Below are 17,071 nucleotides of genomic sequence, written 5' to 3' on the forward strand. Positions count from 1 at the left end.
ACGCGAGAGACTAGGAGCTCCCACTACGCAAACCACCACACAGGGATCGGAGGCCGGACCCGCAAAGGATTCGGGGAAAAAGGCATCAGGCCAATCCGAAGGGCGAGAGCGGCCCTAGGAATGGAGGGGCGGGGTGGGTGGCGGGGGGGGGGGGGCGGGGAGAGAGAGTTTTTTTTTTTTTCCTTGATTGACGTAAAGCGTACCCAATGAAAATAAAATTGGTAAAGCTTCCGCCATAATGGGTAGAACCATAGCGACATTTCAACCAATCCAGCTCAAAAGTGTCTATGTTGTGGGAGGTCCCTGAGGCCGCTTAGGTCGTTCGTGTCTGTTGAACGGTTGTGGGAGTCTTGCTGCTTTGGGTAGGGGGTTAAAATCGTTTCTTGAGAGGAACGACTCTGTCCGAAGAGATAATGAGTTTAGCTCTGAGGTCGGTAATAAGGAGGCGGCAGTGCTCTCCACACCCCGGAGCGGGACCTAGGGAGGGTGTGTGTGGAAGGGAGGCCGTTTGGGGCCGTGGCGAGGCAGGGGATGCTGTTTGGGATGCGGGAAAGGAGCCTAGGGCAGCCTGTCTGGATCACTCACCCTCTGGGCTCCGGTGCCCTGCAGGGAACGAGACTTCCAGTGCATTTCTACTAAGGAGGTTATTTCTGTCAGCGCGTAGGGCTTTGGACTACCAAAAAAATGGGCTTAGTTGCGAGCGAGGAGGAGGGAATGAAATATCGCGAGGCTTCTACTCTGTTGCTCTGAGAGATCAGGCCGCGGAACATCCCTTCATTCAATTCGTATGCCTGGCCAGGGCCCCACCTCGGCTGCTCTGCTGCTGATGCAATCATCCACCTATAAATTTTGGAAATAACAAAAAACTCTTTGCTATTCTCCCAAGGTCCTGCTTTACGGTGTAATTAGAAACCCATTTTAGTGACTAATTGGCAAACTGTCTCTTGGATTTCCTGTTTCTTTCATTTCTTTACCTTTCAGTTCTAACCTCTAACCCTCTGTCTGTTGCCCGCTCCCCCTACGTAGACGTTGTACCGTAAAACTATACATATACTTAGGACACTCTAAAAATGTTCCATGTTCTGCTAAGGGATAATCATGGTACCCTTGGATGGGGTCAGGGGTGGGTCGGTTCTGGACTTGGCCTCTAAAAGTCTCAGGAAGGAAAAGACTGACCCCAGGAATACCCAAGTTTGTGTCAAGTCAGGTCTCATGAAAGGAAGATCTTCCTCAGCTTTGTCATACTGCATCTACTGGTCACTTCCTAGCCTTTTTTTTTTTTTTTTTGTATTGTTCAGAGACCAAAACGACTTTCAAATGCAGCTAGATACGTGTTTTAAATACAGTCAACTGGTTTTGACGTGTTAATGTGTTACCAGATTGTGTGTTTCAAAACTTGTTCTTATACCAGTGTTGCGGCTCCATTGGAAAACTTGGAGCACATTTAGATGGGCAGCTCTTACGGAAAACATTTCTGGCTTTAAAGTAATTTTTGCTTTTTTCTTTAAGCGTTTCCAGAGTTTATGAGAAGTTTAACCTCCAGTTTACATCTTAAGTGAGACAAGACTTATGAAGCACAAATATTGTATACTTTTTTGACATCTAATATTTGTCATATGTTTAGACTCATTAATATTTTGGGTGATTTGTTAATATCAGTGGAGGAAATGACACATAAATTGCCAAACTGTTAGAAACGTGTAATCTAAAAACATTTTGAACCAACAGTCCCAAAATATAAGTTAATCCAGTTGTATTTTTTGTAGTAATTTTATGAACTTAATTATCAGAACTATCAAAAGTAAACCGATATATGGTGATTGTCAGTTACGAATTTTGGTTTCATTTGGAGATTTTTTGGTTTCTTTAACATTCTTGTAGAATAATGTGTTTTTGTTTTTTTTTGGTTGGAGTTGGTTGGAGTTTCAGACATAAAAGTAATGTTGCTTATTCACAGTTCTTGAATAAATAAAAAGTTAGGGAAAGTGGGAATAAATAAAAAGCTGGGAAAAGGAAAAGTTTGGTCCTCATTTCTTTTAATAATCTGTAACACTCTTTAGTTTTGGGAAGTTCATATTTATAGCAATTTAGACTATGGAATAAACAGGGCATTGACTCATAAAGGGAAAGTTTCCCTGTCTTTCTCCAAAGTACTTTCTTTTTTGAAATTTAGAAAATAATTATTGATTGGCTAATTTCTGTTAGTAAAGAGAATTAAAGTGGACTAAGGGCTTTTTCTTTCCATTTCATAGAAGTGAGCTTGTAGTAGACAAAACAAAGAGGAAAAAAAGAAGAGAACTGTCTGAGGAACAGAAACAAGAAATTAAAGATGCTTTTGAACTATTTGATACAGACAAAGATGAAGCAATAGATTATCATGAATTAAAGGTAATGGTATACTTTAAAATACTTGTTTCTGTGTTAAAATGATTTGCATTTTGACAGTTGCTTTACATTACATTTCTAAGTAATTATTTTAACTAAATTGGTTTTGGAACTATGAAGGCATTTTAAGCATTCATAGTTAGATTCTATAATAATACTGAATAGAACTCCTAACACAGTTTTTAGAAAATCTTTTTCACGTGATAAAACGAATAGCATTTTAAATGTAACAATACATTCCTAGGGAAGGTGCTTATTTTTCACTGACATAATTAAAGGATTTCAAACTGGAATTTAAACTATTACCATATTCTTTTCACTGTTTTTTTTGTTTTTGTTTCTTGGTGACTCATACTGTTTTCAGATTGTGGGATTGTTGTCTTTTAATCTTATAATTTGTATTTGTTAGTAACATAGTCTCAATCCACTTTCTGTGGTACAAACAACTTCAGTGCTATTTGATGTTGACACATGCTAATAGGTAAAAATGTCAACTTTAAGACCTAGAATGTCAAGTTGTAGAGAGGGATTTGTAAATTATTATTTGTCACGGTATAAGGAGAGATTTGGGTTTAGGGTAGAATGGGACTTACTTTCAGCACAGTGGGAAATATAGTATTTTGAGATTTTTAATAGCCTTAATGGATAGGTGAATGTAAGTGTTTATTTGATAGTTTTAATTTTTGTAATTTCTTAAGGGATTTTTAAGCATTAGAATTCCAAGTAGGGATACGAACTATGCAGTGACAGTATAGAATGTATAAAAACAATTAATAGGCCTGTAAGTCTAGCTTTCTCAATCTTGCAGTCCTCTTTAGCTCTCTTTTCCCACTGTTTTTTGTTTTTGTTTTTTGTTTTTGGTTACCCAGATTTGATCAATTCTTCCTTTATAGTGTCTCTTCCATTAGTAACCATTGACTGGTTTCAGACCTTATTTCATACCTGGAGCTTCCTAAATGGTTTGTCTACTTGTAGTTCACCTTGTATACTACTACCACTGAATTTAGATAGTTTAAAAAATCTTTCACCATTGCTTATAAATTGTTCGTTGCTCATAAGCCTTTACTATTAATAACTCCTCATTATATACTACTTAAAGTTCAGATTCCTTTGCTTTCTACTGAATGTTCTCTACACTTTTGCCGCCAACTACTTTTTTCATTTGCTAACTGCTTTCTTCCTCCCAAACTCTTCTAATTCACGTGGAATTCACCTTCTAATCCAGGTGAGCAGTTTATCTCACCTGAACTCTTCTAATTCAGGTGAGGTAAACTGCTCTGTTCGTTGTCCTTCAAACCTATTGTTCATTTCAGTGTTTCTTTTAATACTAGTCATCCTTCCCAAATGCCCTACTGCTCCTCTTCATCTGTCCTTCAAGGAACAACTTGAATCTTTCCAAATAAGACTTATCTAGTCAGTAACATGTTTCCTTCCTTGTTACTAGTAACAAAGTCTCTTTTTTGGCTAAACTCAGGGTCCTTCGCCCTATTATTAACCTAATAACTAATCATGGAGATACTGATGATAATTCTTATTTTAATGTTTTATCTCTTCTATCATATAACTTTAATATTTATGCTATGCCTTTTTCTCATTTTGGTTGTTAATCCCGTGATAACAAATAGCAGTCAAATTATCTGTGCAGTAAGTTAGTGCATTTTATATAGTAAACACTTGTTGGTTACTTTGTCATATAAAAATGCAATTTATAAATGAAAAAACTTATACGTAATTTCAGTAGTGAAGAACAATTACACTGTCACTGCTATTTTAAAGAGGTAAAACATGCAAAAAAGTTATATTTTACTAATGTGTTTTTATCTCTTAAGATGTAAAAACTTAATAATTAGAAATTCTTTTGTAAAGATTGCTTTATAATTTGCTTTTCCCTTTTAATCCAAAAGGTGGCAATGAGAGCCTTGGGGTTTGATGTAAAAAAAGCTGATGTACTGAAGATTCTTAAAGATTATGACAGAGAAGCCACAGGGAAAATCACCTTTGAAGATTTTAATGAAGTTGGTGTGTATTTTAATAGTCTTTGTAATCAGCAGCTGTTAGGAAATTGTCTGATTAATATGACTTTTTAAATTTTAAATTCTCTAGGTTATGGAATTTTCTTATAGAACACTGGTGTATAATGTGACTCTTACTCAGTTTTGTTTGGGTTATTTTACTTTTTTCATTTTCAAAGAAAAAATATGGCTTTGCTCTGAGATTTATAGTTTTGTCTTTTGTTTTGTTGTGAAGATTCTAACCAAGGAACTACTGTGTAGCTTTTTATGGAAAGATGCTTTTCCAAGTTATTTGTATTTATATTATGTGATAAAACTTGAAGGGTGATCAAAAAATTATTTTTGCTCAGTAAAACAGAAAATTTGATATCCTGCTGTTTGGAAAATGTTTCCCAAGACCTTTCTGGTATGTGATTTTTGCTGGCTAAGTGGGAGAAGAGGGAACTGGTAGTAGTTGGTATCTTTGGCCGTAGATGAAATGCATGACTTCAGGTTGACAAAGTTTATGAGAGGCTACATCCTCTGGATGACCTTGATCTTAGTGGATAAAGTCATCTGTTTAGAGGGTAGTAGTAAAGGAGGCAGTGGGCATACTGCAAGCAGGAGAAAACATCCTGGTACCACCAACTGAAGATAATGTGTCATAGGCTTAATATGGCTAAATTTTTGTGTAGTTGATTTTAGTGAATTATTTATAGCATACATAGAGCAGGCTTTTTCAAAATAGAAGAGTCTGGAAGGCAAGGGCGTTACTATTGTCTAGGATATTACCTACAAAATATATAAATATTCAGGTTTATTTCTATTTTTTTCCCCCTAAACCAATGGGTCACGATATAAGCACATCATATAAGTATTTTAAGATATTTGGAAACAAATTCTGTTATATACACAAACCCCTTCTTTTAAATATTCATCAAGAAGCAATATGGGAAGCAAAAAGAAATGGCAATTAGTATACGCAGAGAAAATTTAGATTCATGTCATTAGTCAGTTTTTTGAATCCAAACGCTCAAGTCAAAAGCAGTTGAGATGGAAAATAAATGATAAACCTAAGAGAAAAAATACAGCACAGAAGATACTCAACTTACGAACTAATATATGACTGTTTAGAGAGGCAACTTGTCTGTTGGGGACATTTTCCTTTTTTCCTCTAATTTGTAGAATTTTTTATTTGAGGAGAAGGAGAGAGCCACCTTTTGTTCTCCCAGAATGGACACTCTCCTGAAGTTTATAATCGTAGTATTCCTAGTTTTACCTTAGATTGTTTATTTGTAGAAACAAGATGTTAGGATACAGTGGAAATGATACTATTAGGAAGGAGCTATAATCCAGGTATGTTTAGTACAGTATAGTGGTTTAGCACTTGGAACCAGATTCTGTTGGTTCATACCTTGGTTTTGCCACTTTATAGCTCTGGAACTTGGTCTTTTTAATACCCTGTGCCTCATTTTCAACTATAAGGTGGGGATCATTGTACTGTCTCATGAGATTCTTCTGAGGATTAAGTTAATAACATGTAAAGTACCTAGAAAAGGGCCTAGCATGTTGTAAGTGCTACTAAGCATTTGTTATTATTATTACTTTAAAAAATTGTCTCTGTTTCAGGGGCTCAAAATAATCATATATGCATCACTGGGACATAAAATAGACTCTGTGTATACTTTTTATTGACTTTTTTTCATAAAGGCTATTGTAAGCACTATATCATCACTAATAATTTTACAAAATATTTTATTTCATCTTAAATGAATACAATTTTGAAATTGTGATTTTTTATTGGCAGTTGGGACCAGAATCCCATGCCACCTCCACTTTTTCCTGACGCCTTATCTGTTCTATGTTATTAACAGAGCAGAAATACTGGGTTCCTTTAGAATAAATAGATGTGGCTAAACTTCAGCTTTGACACTCAAAGATTAACCTTTTGACAGGGTCAACACCTATCTTAGCTATCTTAAGGCTACCTATGGAGAGTACCAGGTGTAAAATAAAAATTTATTACTGTTTGGGAATCAGTCAAGAACTATGTATTTCCCCTTTTGTTGATTATTTTTAACTAATCACTGACCACAGATTAATATGTTTTGTACTTTGGGACAAATGATTCTAAATCTTAACATTTGAGTCCTAGTTTTATGAACTACTCAAGGATACTGTTCCACAGATATATCTGGATGAAGTTTGGCAGTTAACTATTATAGATTCTTCCTAGTACTGGAAAAAAGCTTTAAAATATATTTAATGTAAGTTTAGAGTCAAGACAACCTGAGGCTAGTGAGTAACATAGATGTTTTAGGAATTCTGTCTTTAACACCAACATAAGTCAAACGTTTGTACACTATTTTTGACATGTACTACTTATTGCTGATTCAGATTATAATAGTGTATTATTGTCTTCATTTTGCTTATTTAACACTGAATTTTTTGGTATTAGGTACTGTACTGGGGTTGGGAAGAAGACGTAATTAAAAGTTACTAAGAGGTTCTTCTTTCAGGGAGTTTACAGTGTACATATAGGTGACGACAACAGGCTATAGTACTATGTGGTAAATTGTAATTTTGTCTAGGACAGAAGTCAGCAATTATAGCCTTTGGACCAAATTCAGCTGCTGCTTGTACACCACCACACCCATTCTTTTATGCAGCTTTTGTGCTGCTATGGCAGAGTGAGTAGTTAGAGACTTTATGCCCCTCTACAAAGCCTAAAGTATTTACTGTCTGGCCTTTTACAGGAAAGATTTGTTAATCCCTGATATAGAGGAATTTTGAAGACTTTGCAGAGGAGATTTTAAATTTAGGCCTTTGGAAACGTGAGTAGGATTTCATTCCAAGATTGCCAGGAAGAGTAGAGAAAAAGCATTCTAGGCTTAGAAAGCAGCAACAACAAAGAATGGTACTAGAAGCATAGCATGTTTGGGAAACTAGATAGTGTTCTGGGCTAGACGATAGGGAAATAGCTGGAAGTGTAGGATTGGGCCAGACTGGTAAAGTCTTGCAAAACTTAAAAGATTTTGAATTTTAGTTAGCAGAGGATCATTCACAATTTTTAAGGGAAGAGGATATGATATATTTGAGAAAGAAAACTGATGAGAGTATTATTGATGATGCATTGGAAGGAAGAGAGACTGCAGACAGAAAATACTATTTTTTATGCTGAGGATGGCGAGCGTGAAAAGAAAATACATTTAAGAATAAAAAAGAGGCTAGGCTTGGTGGCTCATGCCTGTAATCCCAGCACTTTGGGAGGTCAGGGCGGGAGGATTGCTTGCTCACAGGAGTTTGAGACCAGCCGGGGCAACAAAGTGAGATCCTGTCTCTACAAAAAAAAAAAAAAAAAAAAATTAGCCAGATGTGATGGCACATGCCTGTAGTCCCAGCTGCTTTGGAGGCTGAGGTGGAAAAATTGCTTGAGCCCAGGAGTTGAGGCTGCAGTAAGCTGGGATCATGCCATTGCACTCCAGCCTGGGCAACAGAGCGAGACCTTGTTTCAAAACAATAAAAATAAAAAAAATAGTATTCTCAGTACTATAGGACCTGATTAAGTTTATGGGACCGAAAATGATTTATACTTTTCACATATGGAATCTGGCTGTAAATGTTGCTGTTGTCTTTTGGTGGGGGTAGAGGAGGCAGCTACAGTTACTGTGGTGGTAGTGGAATGAGTTTGGAGTCCAACATGTCTCACTGGTGTGTTTGGATAGAAATTTCCAAAAGACATTGAGAAATACAGTTAAAGCTGTATTTCTAGCATTACCTACAATGATTTTTAATTTACTTTTGATGTGATGTTTTTGGATTTGCCGTATTCTTAAGTGATTTTTACACATGAAAGGTCTAAGAAAGTGTTTTGAAGAAGTACATTTCTGATAGTATGTGTAATTAAATCATTTGAAAATACAGTTACATGGACAGAAATTTGGAGTTTTGTGAAATAAATGAAACCCACCTTAACTGCCTCTATATCAGTTTACTAATATTTTCATTGAAAATAAATATATTTCTTGTAATTAAATTCTACTTTGTGGAACAAGAATAGAACATGAAGGCATGGAGGAGAATCATTATAAAGTTATATATTAGGTAATGTTTTTGCTGTCCAAAATGATGAGCATTTATAATTCCCAAGAAAAGCTGCATTTTAAGGAAGAATATTGATAAAAAGAATATATAGACACATAGCTCTGAAATAACTAACACAATTAAAGTACCAGTGGGATAAGAATTTATACATCTTGGAGCCCCATCTGTTCCCCAATCACCCTGTTGCTTCTTTAAGTACATTAATACTTTCAGCAAGCTGCTTTTTTGGTTCACCTGTCATGTAAATTATTTAATTGGTGAAGAAAATTTCTTAACACTTTTTTTCCTTGTCCTGCTTTTTTGTTGGGACTAAATTCAAAATAAGTTGAGTATGTGCCATAGAGTTAAGTGTGGTATTTTATTTTGGTGTTATGGCTGTAGATATGCCAGCTCCTTTTTGACTGAATATTTATGAGCTTTGATGATTTGCATACTTACAGTAATATACTTCAATTAGTTACTTGGCAGCCTTTTGGGATAAAATTAATGGATAAAAGGAAACTATTGAAAATATGTGTAGATGATATAATAGTCATTTGAATAGGTGATTATTGAACCTAATATAGGTGAAACAGCTACAAAACAATAACTTGTTGGAGATTTTGATTGTATTTTTTTCATTCTGGGTTCTTTAAACATTCCAGTATTTTCCATCTATAAGCAGTTTTTTGTTTTTTTTTTTTTTAATGATTCTGTAACCTTTAACAGGACCGAGTTATTTTTAATAGCATAGTAAAGGCCATAAATACCTTTTCTTGTAGTGGCAGGTAGTGTATATAATTACTTCAGAGATATTTATTTAGATATTGTTAGAATTTTATTTAGTAACTTAACAATTTTTATGCCACAGATTTTTATTTTAATTTTTATTGTGGCTATTGATTGAAGACTGGTAAAATTGAAAATACTTAAGCTTATTACTATGTTGTTATATATGATTATATTTAGTGTATTAAAATACACAATTACCATTGAGGTTTGAAACTACATTTATTTTTAGTTAGTTGTCTGAGAGTGATTTATCCAAACAAAACGGGTAAGCTTTAAGGAGACCTTCTTTCCAGAGGTTTTTTTTTGGGTGGGCTTTCCTGCTATAGTCAGATTTGATCCTATTTACTACTTTCTAAATTTTGGAAAACCAAGCTGTTCTTCTAATCACGAAGGTATTAGTGGAATTTTCATCTGCTCTCTTGAGATTGTGCCTGTGTCTGCGATGGCAGTACTTTTTGTCTTTTGCAGTTTTTCTTGTTTTGAAGTTGGATTAAATTTGAGGAAGAATCAGTGTTAGTATGACATTTAGTTAGCAAGCAGCTTTTATTTAGTTAGCTCCAGTTATTTTGTTGGTATGTCTCTCCACAAGTAGATGACACACTCCTTGTGTGCTTGATGTCAGTGGAGCCTAGTACAATTCTTGATTATAGTAGATCTTAAATAAATATGGAATAAATGTAGTCTTTTAATTTTGGCTCTATGTGATATAGTTTTGCTTACTTTTTTAATAAGACAAGTTGCTCATAATAAAAAGGTTAACATTCAAAATATGGATTTGGTTTTTCTAATTTCAGGTTTATCTCGGGGTTTGGGGATCTCATTTGACATTTTATTGTCAGACTAAATGTTGACAGTCACAGCTTTAATTCTCATCTAATATTTAGTTGATATCACAAATGAATGCCTTTGTGACTATGCAGGTTTATTAAAATATATATTTTTTTAAATTGTAGTGACAGACTGGATATTGGAAAGAGATCCCCATGAAGAAATACTCAAGGCATTTAAACTATTTGATGATGATGATTCAGGTAAAATAAGCTTGAGGAATTTGCGACGTGTTGCTAGAGAATTGGGTGAAAACATGAGTGATGAAGAGCTTCGAGCTATGATAGAAGAATTTGACAAAGATGGTGATGGAGAAAGTAAGTTTTAAGTGAAACATATGTTCCAAGTATTCCTGATGCTTCACATGTAATACATTTTTCTAAAAACAAATGACTTGCAAGATTTTTTTGTAAACTTACCGCTTCTTGTAATGGGCCTTCTGTCTAAATAATTCACATATTCAGTTTAGAATGAAGCAGATCTCTAAAACCAATTACACTTCAAGAAGGTACCTCACTTTTCTCTGAAGGTGAAACATCACCAAAATTTCAGCCTTTCAATAAAATTTCAGTCTTTAATGGCTTCTCCCTCAACCTACATGCTAAGTTCTAAGTTCTATTGATTTTCCCCTTCAAATGTTTTGAATCTGTTTTTATCTTTGTCCACTGTGGCTGTCCTAGTTCAGGCCCTAATTTCTAATTAGGAATGTTATAATGGCCTCATTTATTCTTACCTTGGCTGCCTACTGGGTGCAGTGTCCTGTGTGTTGACTGGTGCTACACAATGAAAAAGGTAGATGTGGTTCCTGCTTTCACTTTGCAGTCTCTTGTAGTGTCCTGATTGCCCTTCAGGTATATAAAAGTCTCTAATCTCTTCTTCAGTCTCTTGGTCTCATTCTTTTCCTAAAATATACATTTGATAATGCCATTTCCTTGTTCGAACACTTGGAACGATTCTTCAGTGCCTACAGAGTAAACTTCAAAGCCTTCTATCATCTGTCCCACCTTGAGTAATTTTATTTCCCAGTGTATTCTTCCACTTTTCTTCTTTAACCCTCACCTCCTGTATGTACACATTTTGTCAAAATACTCTATCCTGAAAACACATTTTTATGCTATTCATTTCATCATGCTGTTTCTTAAGAATGCTCTAATTGTTAATTTCTGCCTGCTGAAATGTGATTCATTCTCTCAGGTACGTATTAAACACCATCTTTTTCTCAAAAGCTTCCCATAACACTCTGTGTATGAATCATGAGACTTCCATTGAAGGCCTATAGCATTTAGAGAAACAGATTGTTTTGATACTTTCATACACTTAATATGGAATCTTTTGGCTGGAAACTTAAGTTTTATTGAGATAAAACCCACTTTATTTGTATGTTAAACTGCTAAAGATTAGACCTTGCTGTTTTTTTGTGAACTTTAGTATTCTTCTGTCTTTGTGACTTTTTCATGCTTTTTGGTATCTAAGAGCAATGAAATTTTAAAAATACTGGGTATATAAAATAATAAACATGGCGAATGTGAAGTTAAAGATAAATAAGATGTACTACAAGATAGACATAAAGCTGTAATAATGATACAGAAAGAGTCACTTCCCCCCCCGCCCACAACATATATAAAATAAAACACAGCACATCTTTTGGAAAAAATGGAAGGAACGTTTTGAAAAGCCAGAATGGATCATCTTTTAAATAATGATGATGTTTGTTAACATTTATTTAGCAGTTACTGTATTGGATATTAGCATGAATTATGTCACTTAATTTCCATAATAACTTGTAAAGTAGATATAATAACCTATACATGCGTGTAATAGATGTATATATATAGATGAGGAAACTAAAGCTTTGAGAGATTAATAGTCTGTCCCAGGTTATCACAAAGCTAATACTGTACATGGTAGAGCCAGAACTCAAAATCAGATCTCCATAATGGCAAAGAATGTGCTTTTAAATATAATATTGTATTGCCTCTTGGGCTATGAAGTAAAATATTAACTAGACTTCTATGTTTATGGAGTTTTAAAAATTACATACTATTATAGGAAGCAGTGTATTAGCAACATACTCAGTTGGAATTTTGAATTCTAAGATTTGCTTTTCCCCTTCAAAGCCAGATGGTCTCTAAGGTACTTAATCTACTTGGTTCTCTAAAATTCCTATTGTTAGCAACTTATAATAAGATTTGCTCTATGAAATGGTTGATTTATGAAAAATTTTGTTGAAGGCAATATAAAAGGAAACAAAGTGTCATATTTTCTTGATTCAATAAATGTTTTAACAAATGCTTATTTTAAGCTAGGCATTGTGGTAGATTTATTAGATATAGGAACTTGATTTAAGATATTAATAGAGAAGGTTATAAAACCAAATATACAGAGGTATAGGAGATTGTTTTTTAACTGCCTACAAGACTCTCTGATAGTAAAGTAGCTAGTTTAATTTCCTGAGCCACTTTCTAATTTTTACTTTTTGGGGTTTAAGTACTATGTTTTTAGGTATGAATCATGGAATTCAGTTGTCCCTTGATGAGCACAGGAGATTGGTTCCAAGTCGCTTAAGGATGACAAAATCTATGGTGCTCAAGTCCCTTGTATAAAATGGCATAGTATTTGCATATAACTTTCACATATCCTCCTGTATACCTTAAATCATCTCTAGATTACTTATAATACCCAATACAATGTAAATGCTATGTAAATAGTTATACTTTATTTTATTTGTATTTTTTTATTGTATTATTTTCCCAAATATTTTTCATTGCAGTTGGTTTAATCTGCAGATGTGAGGAACTTGTGGTTACAGAAGACTGACTGTAGTTTTAAATACGTTTCAAATGCTATTATAATTTAAAGTTTTTATGTATAAACAATATAAAAATTAAGTGTTTTGTGTTTTTCAAACTTCTATATGAAGCTTAAAATGTGCAGTTTGAGTATTGAAATTTTACAGATCAAGAAAAAGTTCTAGATCTTTAAGTAACAAGTACTTTTTGGATTTTGAATATTTTAATCATGGCTGTATTACACTGTTAAAATGATTTGTAATCAAATCATTCTAAGACTGTTTTATGTTTTTTCTCTTAATACAGTTCTTAAGAACATACTCTTGCTTCCTATTTGGTCTAGATGTCTCAGTCTAAATCGGGGGTTCTTCAGTGAAGGTGCACACTGGCTGAATTGATTAATAATTTTATATATTTGAGCTTTATTTATTGGAAACAGAGAGAGATCATAGCTTTCCTAAGATATGCAGACATGGCTATTTAACTGCAAAGGTTAAAGATCACTACTTCAATTTGTAAGATTCTTGAAAGTAGTTTGAGAGTATTATAGATTTTGTATTACGTTCTATGTCTGTCATAGTGTTTTATAGATGTTAAATACTGATTGCATGGATTCGTAGTTCCCTGTCAGCTTCTGGAGGGTGCATTTTTCCTAACTCGTAGCTTATTTCTGTGAGGCATACACTATTCTCTTTCTTGACTGTATTTCTGATGGTATTCTCCCACCCCAGCTCCCTTTCTACATCCTTTCCAAATTCTGTATTTTTATTTTAGAGCCCAAGTAGTGACTTACCTTCACCTGAATTTTTCTCATTAGTAATAATTTTTACCATTGTGAAGGATTTTTTTCAACACTGATTTAGTCTTTATTTTAATAATAAATAGTATTTTGTGTTATAAAACATTTGTTCTGTTTCAAGTATAAAAACTAACATAGTTATCGAAACTGGTTTTCTATGTGGTTTCTAAAACCAGTGCAGTATATATTCTTTCCATTCCCTGTGACCATGTTTTATCTCCTCAACATTTTTTAATTGGCTAATTTTTTCTGACTATTCATTATGAATATTCTCAAACGTAGAGAAAAATTGTCAGACTACTACAGTGAACACCATTGTACCTTCTGCCTAGATTCAATAATTAGTATTTTACTGCATTTGCTTTATCTGTCGTGTGTATGTTTTTTTCTCAATCATTTGAAAATAAATTTCATATATTAAGAACTCAATCCTTTAGGCCAGGCACCATGACCCATGCCTGTAATCCCAGCACCTTGGGAGGCTGAGGCAGGTGGATTGCTTGAGCCCAGGAGTTCAAGACCAGCCTTGGCAACATGGTGAAACCTCGTCTCTACCAAAAATACAAAAGTTAGCCAGTCTCATAAATTAATTAATTAATTAATTAAATTTTAATAATAAAACAGAAAAAAGCTTGATCCTTTAATATTTTAGCATATCCATCTACTAAGAACAAGGATATATCTTTCATAAAGCTATGATACCAATGTTACACTTAAGAAAGTTAACAATAATTTTATAATATCATATAGTATCTTTCTCATTTCAGTTTTAATGTGTACCAGAATAGGAAGCCTGGTGTCTGTTTTGGTATATTACACAACACTTATTGTGGTGTTAGCATTCACTAGCCACTTAAAAATGTTTGATTCAATGGAGTATTTTCATATAATACCTTCTATGGTAAATAAGAGTTAAACAATCTAAAACATCATCTCATAGTTCAGTGTTTTGAGATGAAGGAAATGAGATGCAGAACTGTTCTGTGCAGAGCTATGACTAGAAACCAGGTCTTAATGTCTGTAGTTTTCTTTTGGCATTATCAAAATTATCATTCATAACTTGTGTCTTGCTTAGGTATGTATTAAGTCTTAGGGCTAAATGCTAAATACTTAGTAGAAGTATCTTCTGAACATTTTTCTTAATTGATAGGTGTGCATATATTGGGTTTTCAAAATTATATTCAATAAGATTATCTGATTTCTTATTTCTAGGTTGCTGTCTTAAACATTATGTTTTATAAATTGGAGATTCTTACTATATTTATAATTTTGGCAAACTAAATATTAGTCCTTATCCATGATTATTTTCTGCATTTACATCTATATAGTTGCTGGATTACCTTGGCGATTAAGATTAAATCTGTAATCTTTTCAAATTGCCATTTTTATTGATACTTTTGAGGTATGGTGACCTGGTTTTAATTATTCTTTAACATAGGCTTTTAAGCATATAAAAGTTCAAAAAATAATAATTTCTTATTTTTATAATTTTAATATATTTTCATTCTTTAGAAATCTAATTTACATGCATGATATGTTCAAGCTTACTTGTAAAGGAAGAATTTGCTAAATGAACTAGTAGAATAAAGATTATAAAGAAGATTGTTTAAAGAACTTTGAAATGTCAAGCATTTAAAATGTTTTAGCAAGTATATACAAATATGACTGTGATTGACTTTTTTGGTAACATTATCTTTTCCCCAGTTAATATTATAGAATACTAATTTATAATGTTTATCACATTATATGTACTTTTGCATTCAAGAAGTTACATTTAATAAACATGTTCCACTGCCTAACGAAGTAAAAGCAAAAAGCCATGTCTTGATGTAACAATTTTGCATAATGTAAAAATTTTTAAATACTTAGTGTAAAATGGTAGTCCTGGACTCTGAAAAAATAAAATGTTTATATTTCTGACTGTTTCATTTTCTTTCTTACCACAGTAAACCAAGAGGAGTTCATTGCTATTATGACTGGTGACATTTAAAGAATTACAAGGATAAACACTAAGAATGTTGCAGTTATCATCTTATATTCTATTTTTGTGCCTGGAGCCATTTGAAAAAAACCAACTTAGTTCTTTTATCCAAAAGGACCAAAAATAAGCATCTTATGTATTTGTATTTTATTACTGTTAAGTTTCTTTGTATGAAGTATGTTGTTAGTACTCAGATAGTTTAGCTTTGTATTTATAATAGAGCTTTTATATAAAGTTTTTAAAAATTGAATATGTGATATGTGTTCTTTGAAGATTTTTTAATTTAACATTAATAGTCACTTTTATTTTGGTGCACACGTTTTCCAGACTTTCATTAATAAAATACTTATTTTATTAGTATTTTAAAGTTTGGTAAATTTGTTTTTATTCCTAGTATCTGTTAACCCTCAAGAGTGTATTTCTTAAATCTCCTCTTTATAATTTTACTAGTTTCTGAAACAAAAATTGAAATACAAATAGCAATAGAATGGCACATTTTTCCATTACCTAACATTTCATCAATTTTGACAGTCTATATTTTAATACAAGATGACTCAATATAAGCCTAATTCCTTTTTTAAGAGTCCTGTCTTTGAGTTTAGAGGGAATAAGTATTGTCTAGATAGACCCATTTATCCTTGTGTATTATGTTTCTTAACTCTTTTGGTATCAATGTAAGTATGAAAGTTAATTTTTTTCTGAATATTTCCTCAAAGGAATTGAATGAATACAATTTGAATTCTCTAACTTCTTGACTAAGTGAGAGATTTAAATTTTGGAATTTTGATTTGTTAAGATAATTATCATTCAATTAAATGTCACAGTGGTGAAAATAGAAAGCTGTAAGCCACAGAAATAATTTAAGTCTATGTTTAACCTATATAAAGGAACAGTCTGTGATTCACCAGGAAATAGTAGAGACAGACTTTCCAAGCATTGGTGGGCTCTTCTGCCTTGTAGAAGTGTATGTTAGGGGGAAACAAGTGGTTATGGAGATGGATCATAGGAAAAATAGTACCTATATGGATCCTTCACTCATAATCTAGTACTTGGTGTTATGGGCTGTCCCAGGAAGGGAATTGAGTTGTCTATTTCAGCAATCTTTCTTTAGAATTCTTGTTTTAAATTTTAAGTTTAAAGTACAGTATAATTTGAGGCACTTTAAACGTGAGCCTTTTAAGAGTATTACATTAAGGGCTGTCCACTAGAAATTTAACACAAAATCAGTAGGGAACACTACAGCAGTAGTGACATTTCAAACAGTTATCTAGAAAGCAAGTATATATTAGGTCATTCTTGTATTGCTATGAAGAAATACCCAAGACTGTGTATTTTATAAAGAAAAGAGGCTTAATTGGCTTACGGTTCTGCAGGCTTTACAGGAAGCATGGTGCTAGCATCTGCTTCTGGGGAGGCCTCAGGA

At 33.3% G+C, this 17,071-nt stretch overlaps 1 protein-coding gene across 1 annotated transcript; it reads left to right on the plus strand.

Moving 5' to 3' along the window:
• The first annotated feature begins 263 nt into the window (after positions 1-263).
• On the plus strand, positions 264-16,015 carry CETN3 (centrin 3). The gene is made up of 5 exons (XM_050795507.1): positions 264-430; positions 2,253-2,388; positions 4,290-4,404; positions 10,205-10,396; positions 15,614-16,015. The coding sequence occupies exons 1-5, from the start codon at positions 414-416 to the stop codon at positions 15,655-15,657; spliced, it is 504 nt and encodes a 167-aa protein (XP_050651464.1). The 5' UTR covers positions 264-413; the 3' UTR covers positions 15,658-16,015.
• Positions 16,016-17,071: the final 1,056 nt, after the last annotated feature.

Source organism: Macaca thibetana, chromosome 6 (assembly GCF_024542745.1).
Source record: "Macaca thibetana thibetana isolate TM-01 chromosome 6, ASM2454274v1, whole genome shotgun sequence".
Lineage (NCBI taxonomy): Eukaryota > Metazoa > Chordata > Mammalia > Primates > Cercopithecidae > Macaca > Macaca thibetana.

What these genes read in the sequence shown, in the direction of transcription:
- CETN3 (XM_050795507.1), top strand. An exon ending in TAGATTATCATGAATTAAAG is followed by an intron (nt 2,389 to 4,289) that starts GTAATGGTATAC and finishes TTAATCCAAAAG; the next exon opens with GTGGCAATGAGAGCCTTGGG. An exon ending in CAAAGATGGTGATGGAGAAA is followed by an intron (nt 10,397 to 15,613) that starts GTAAGTTTTAAG and finishes TTCTTACCACAG; the next exon opens with TAAACCAAGAGGAGTTCATT.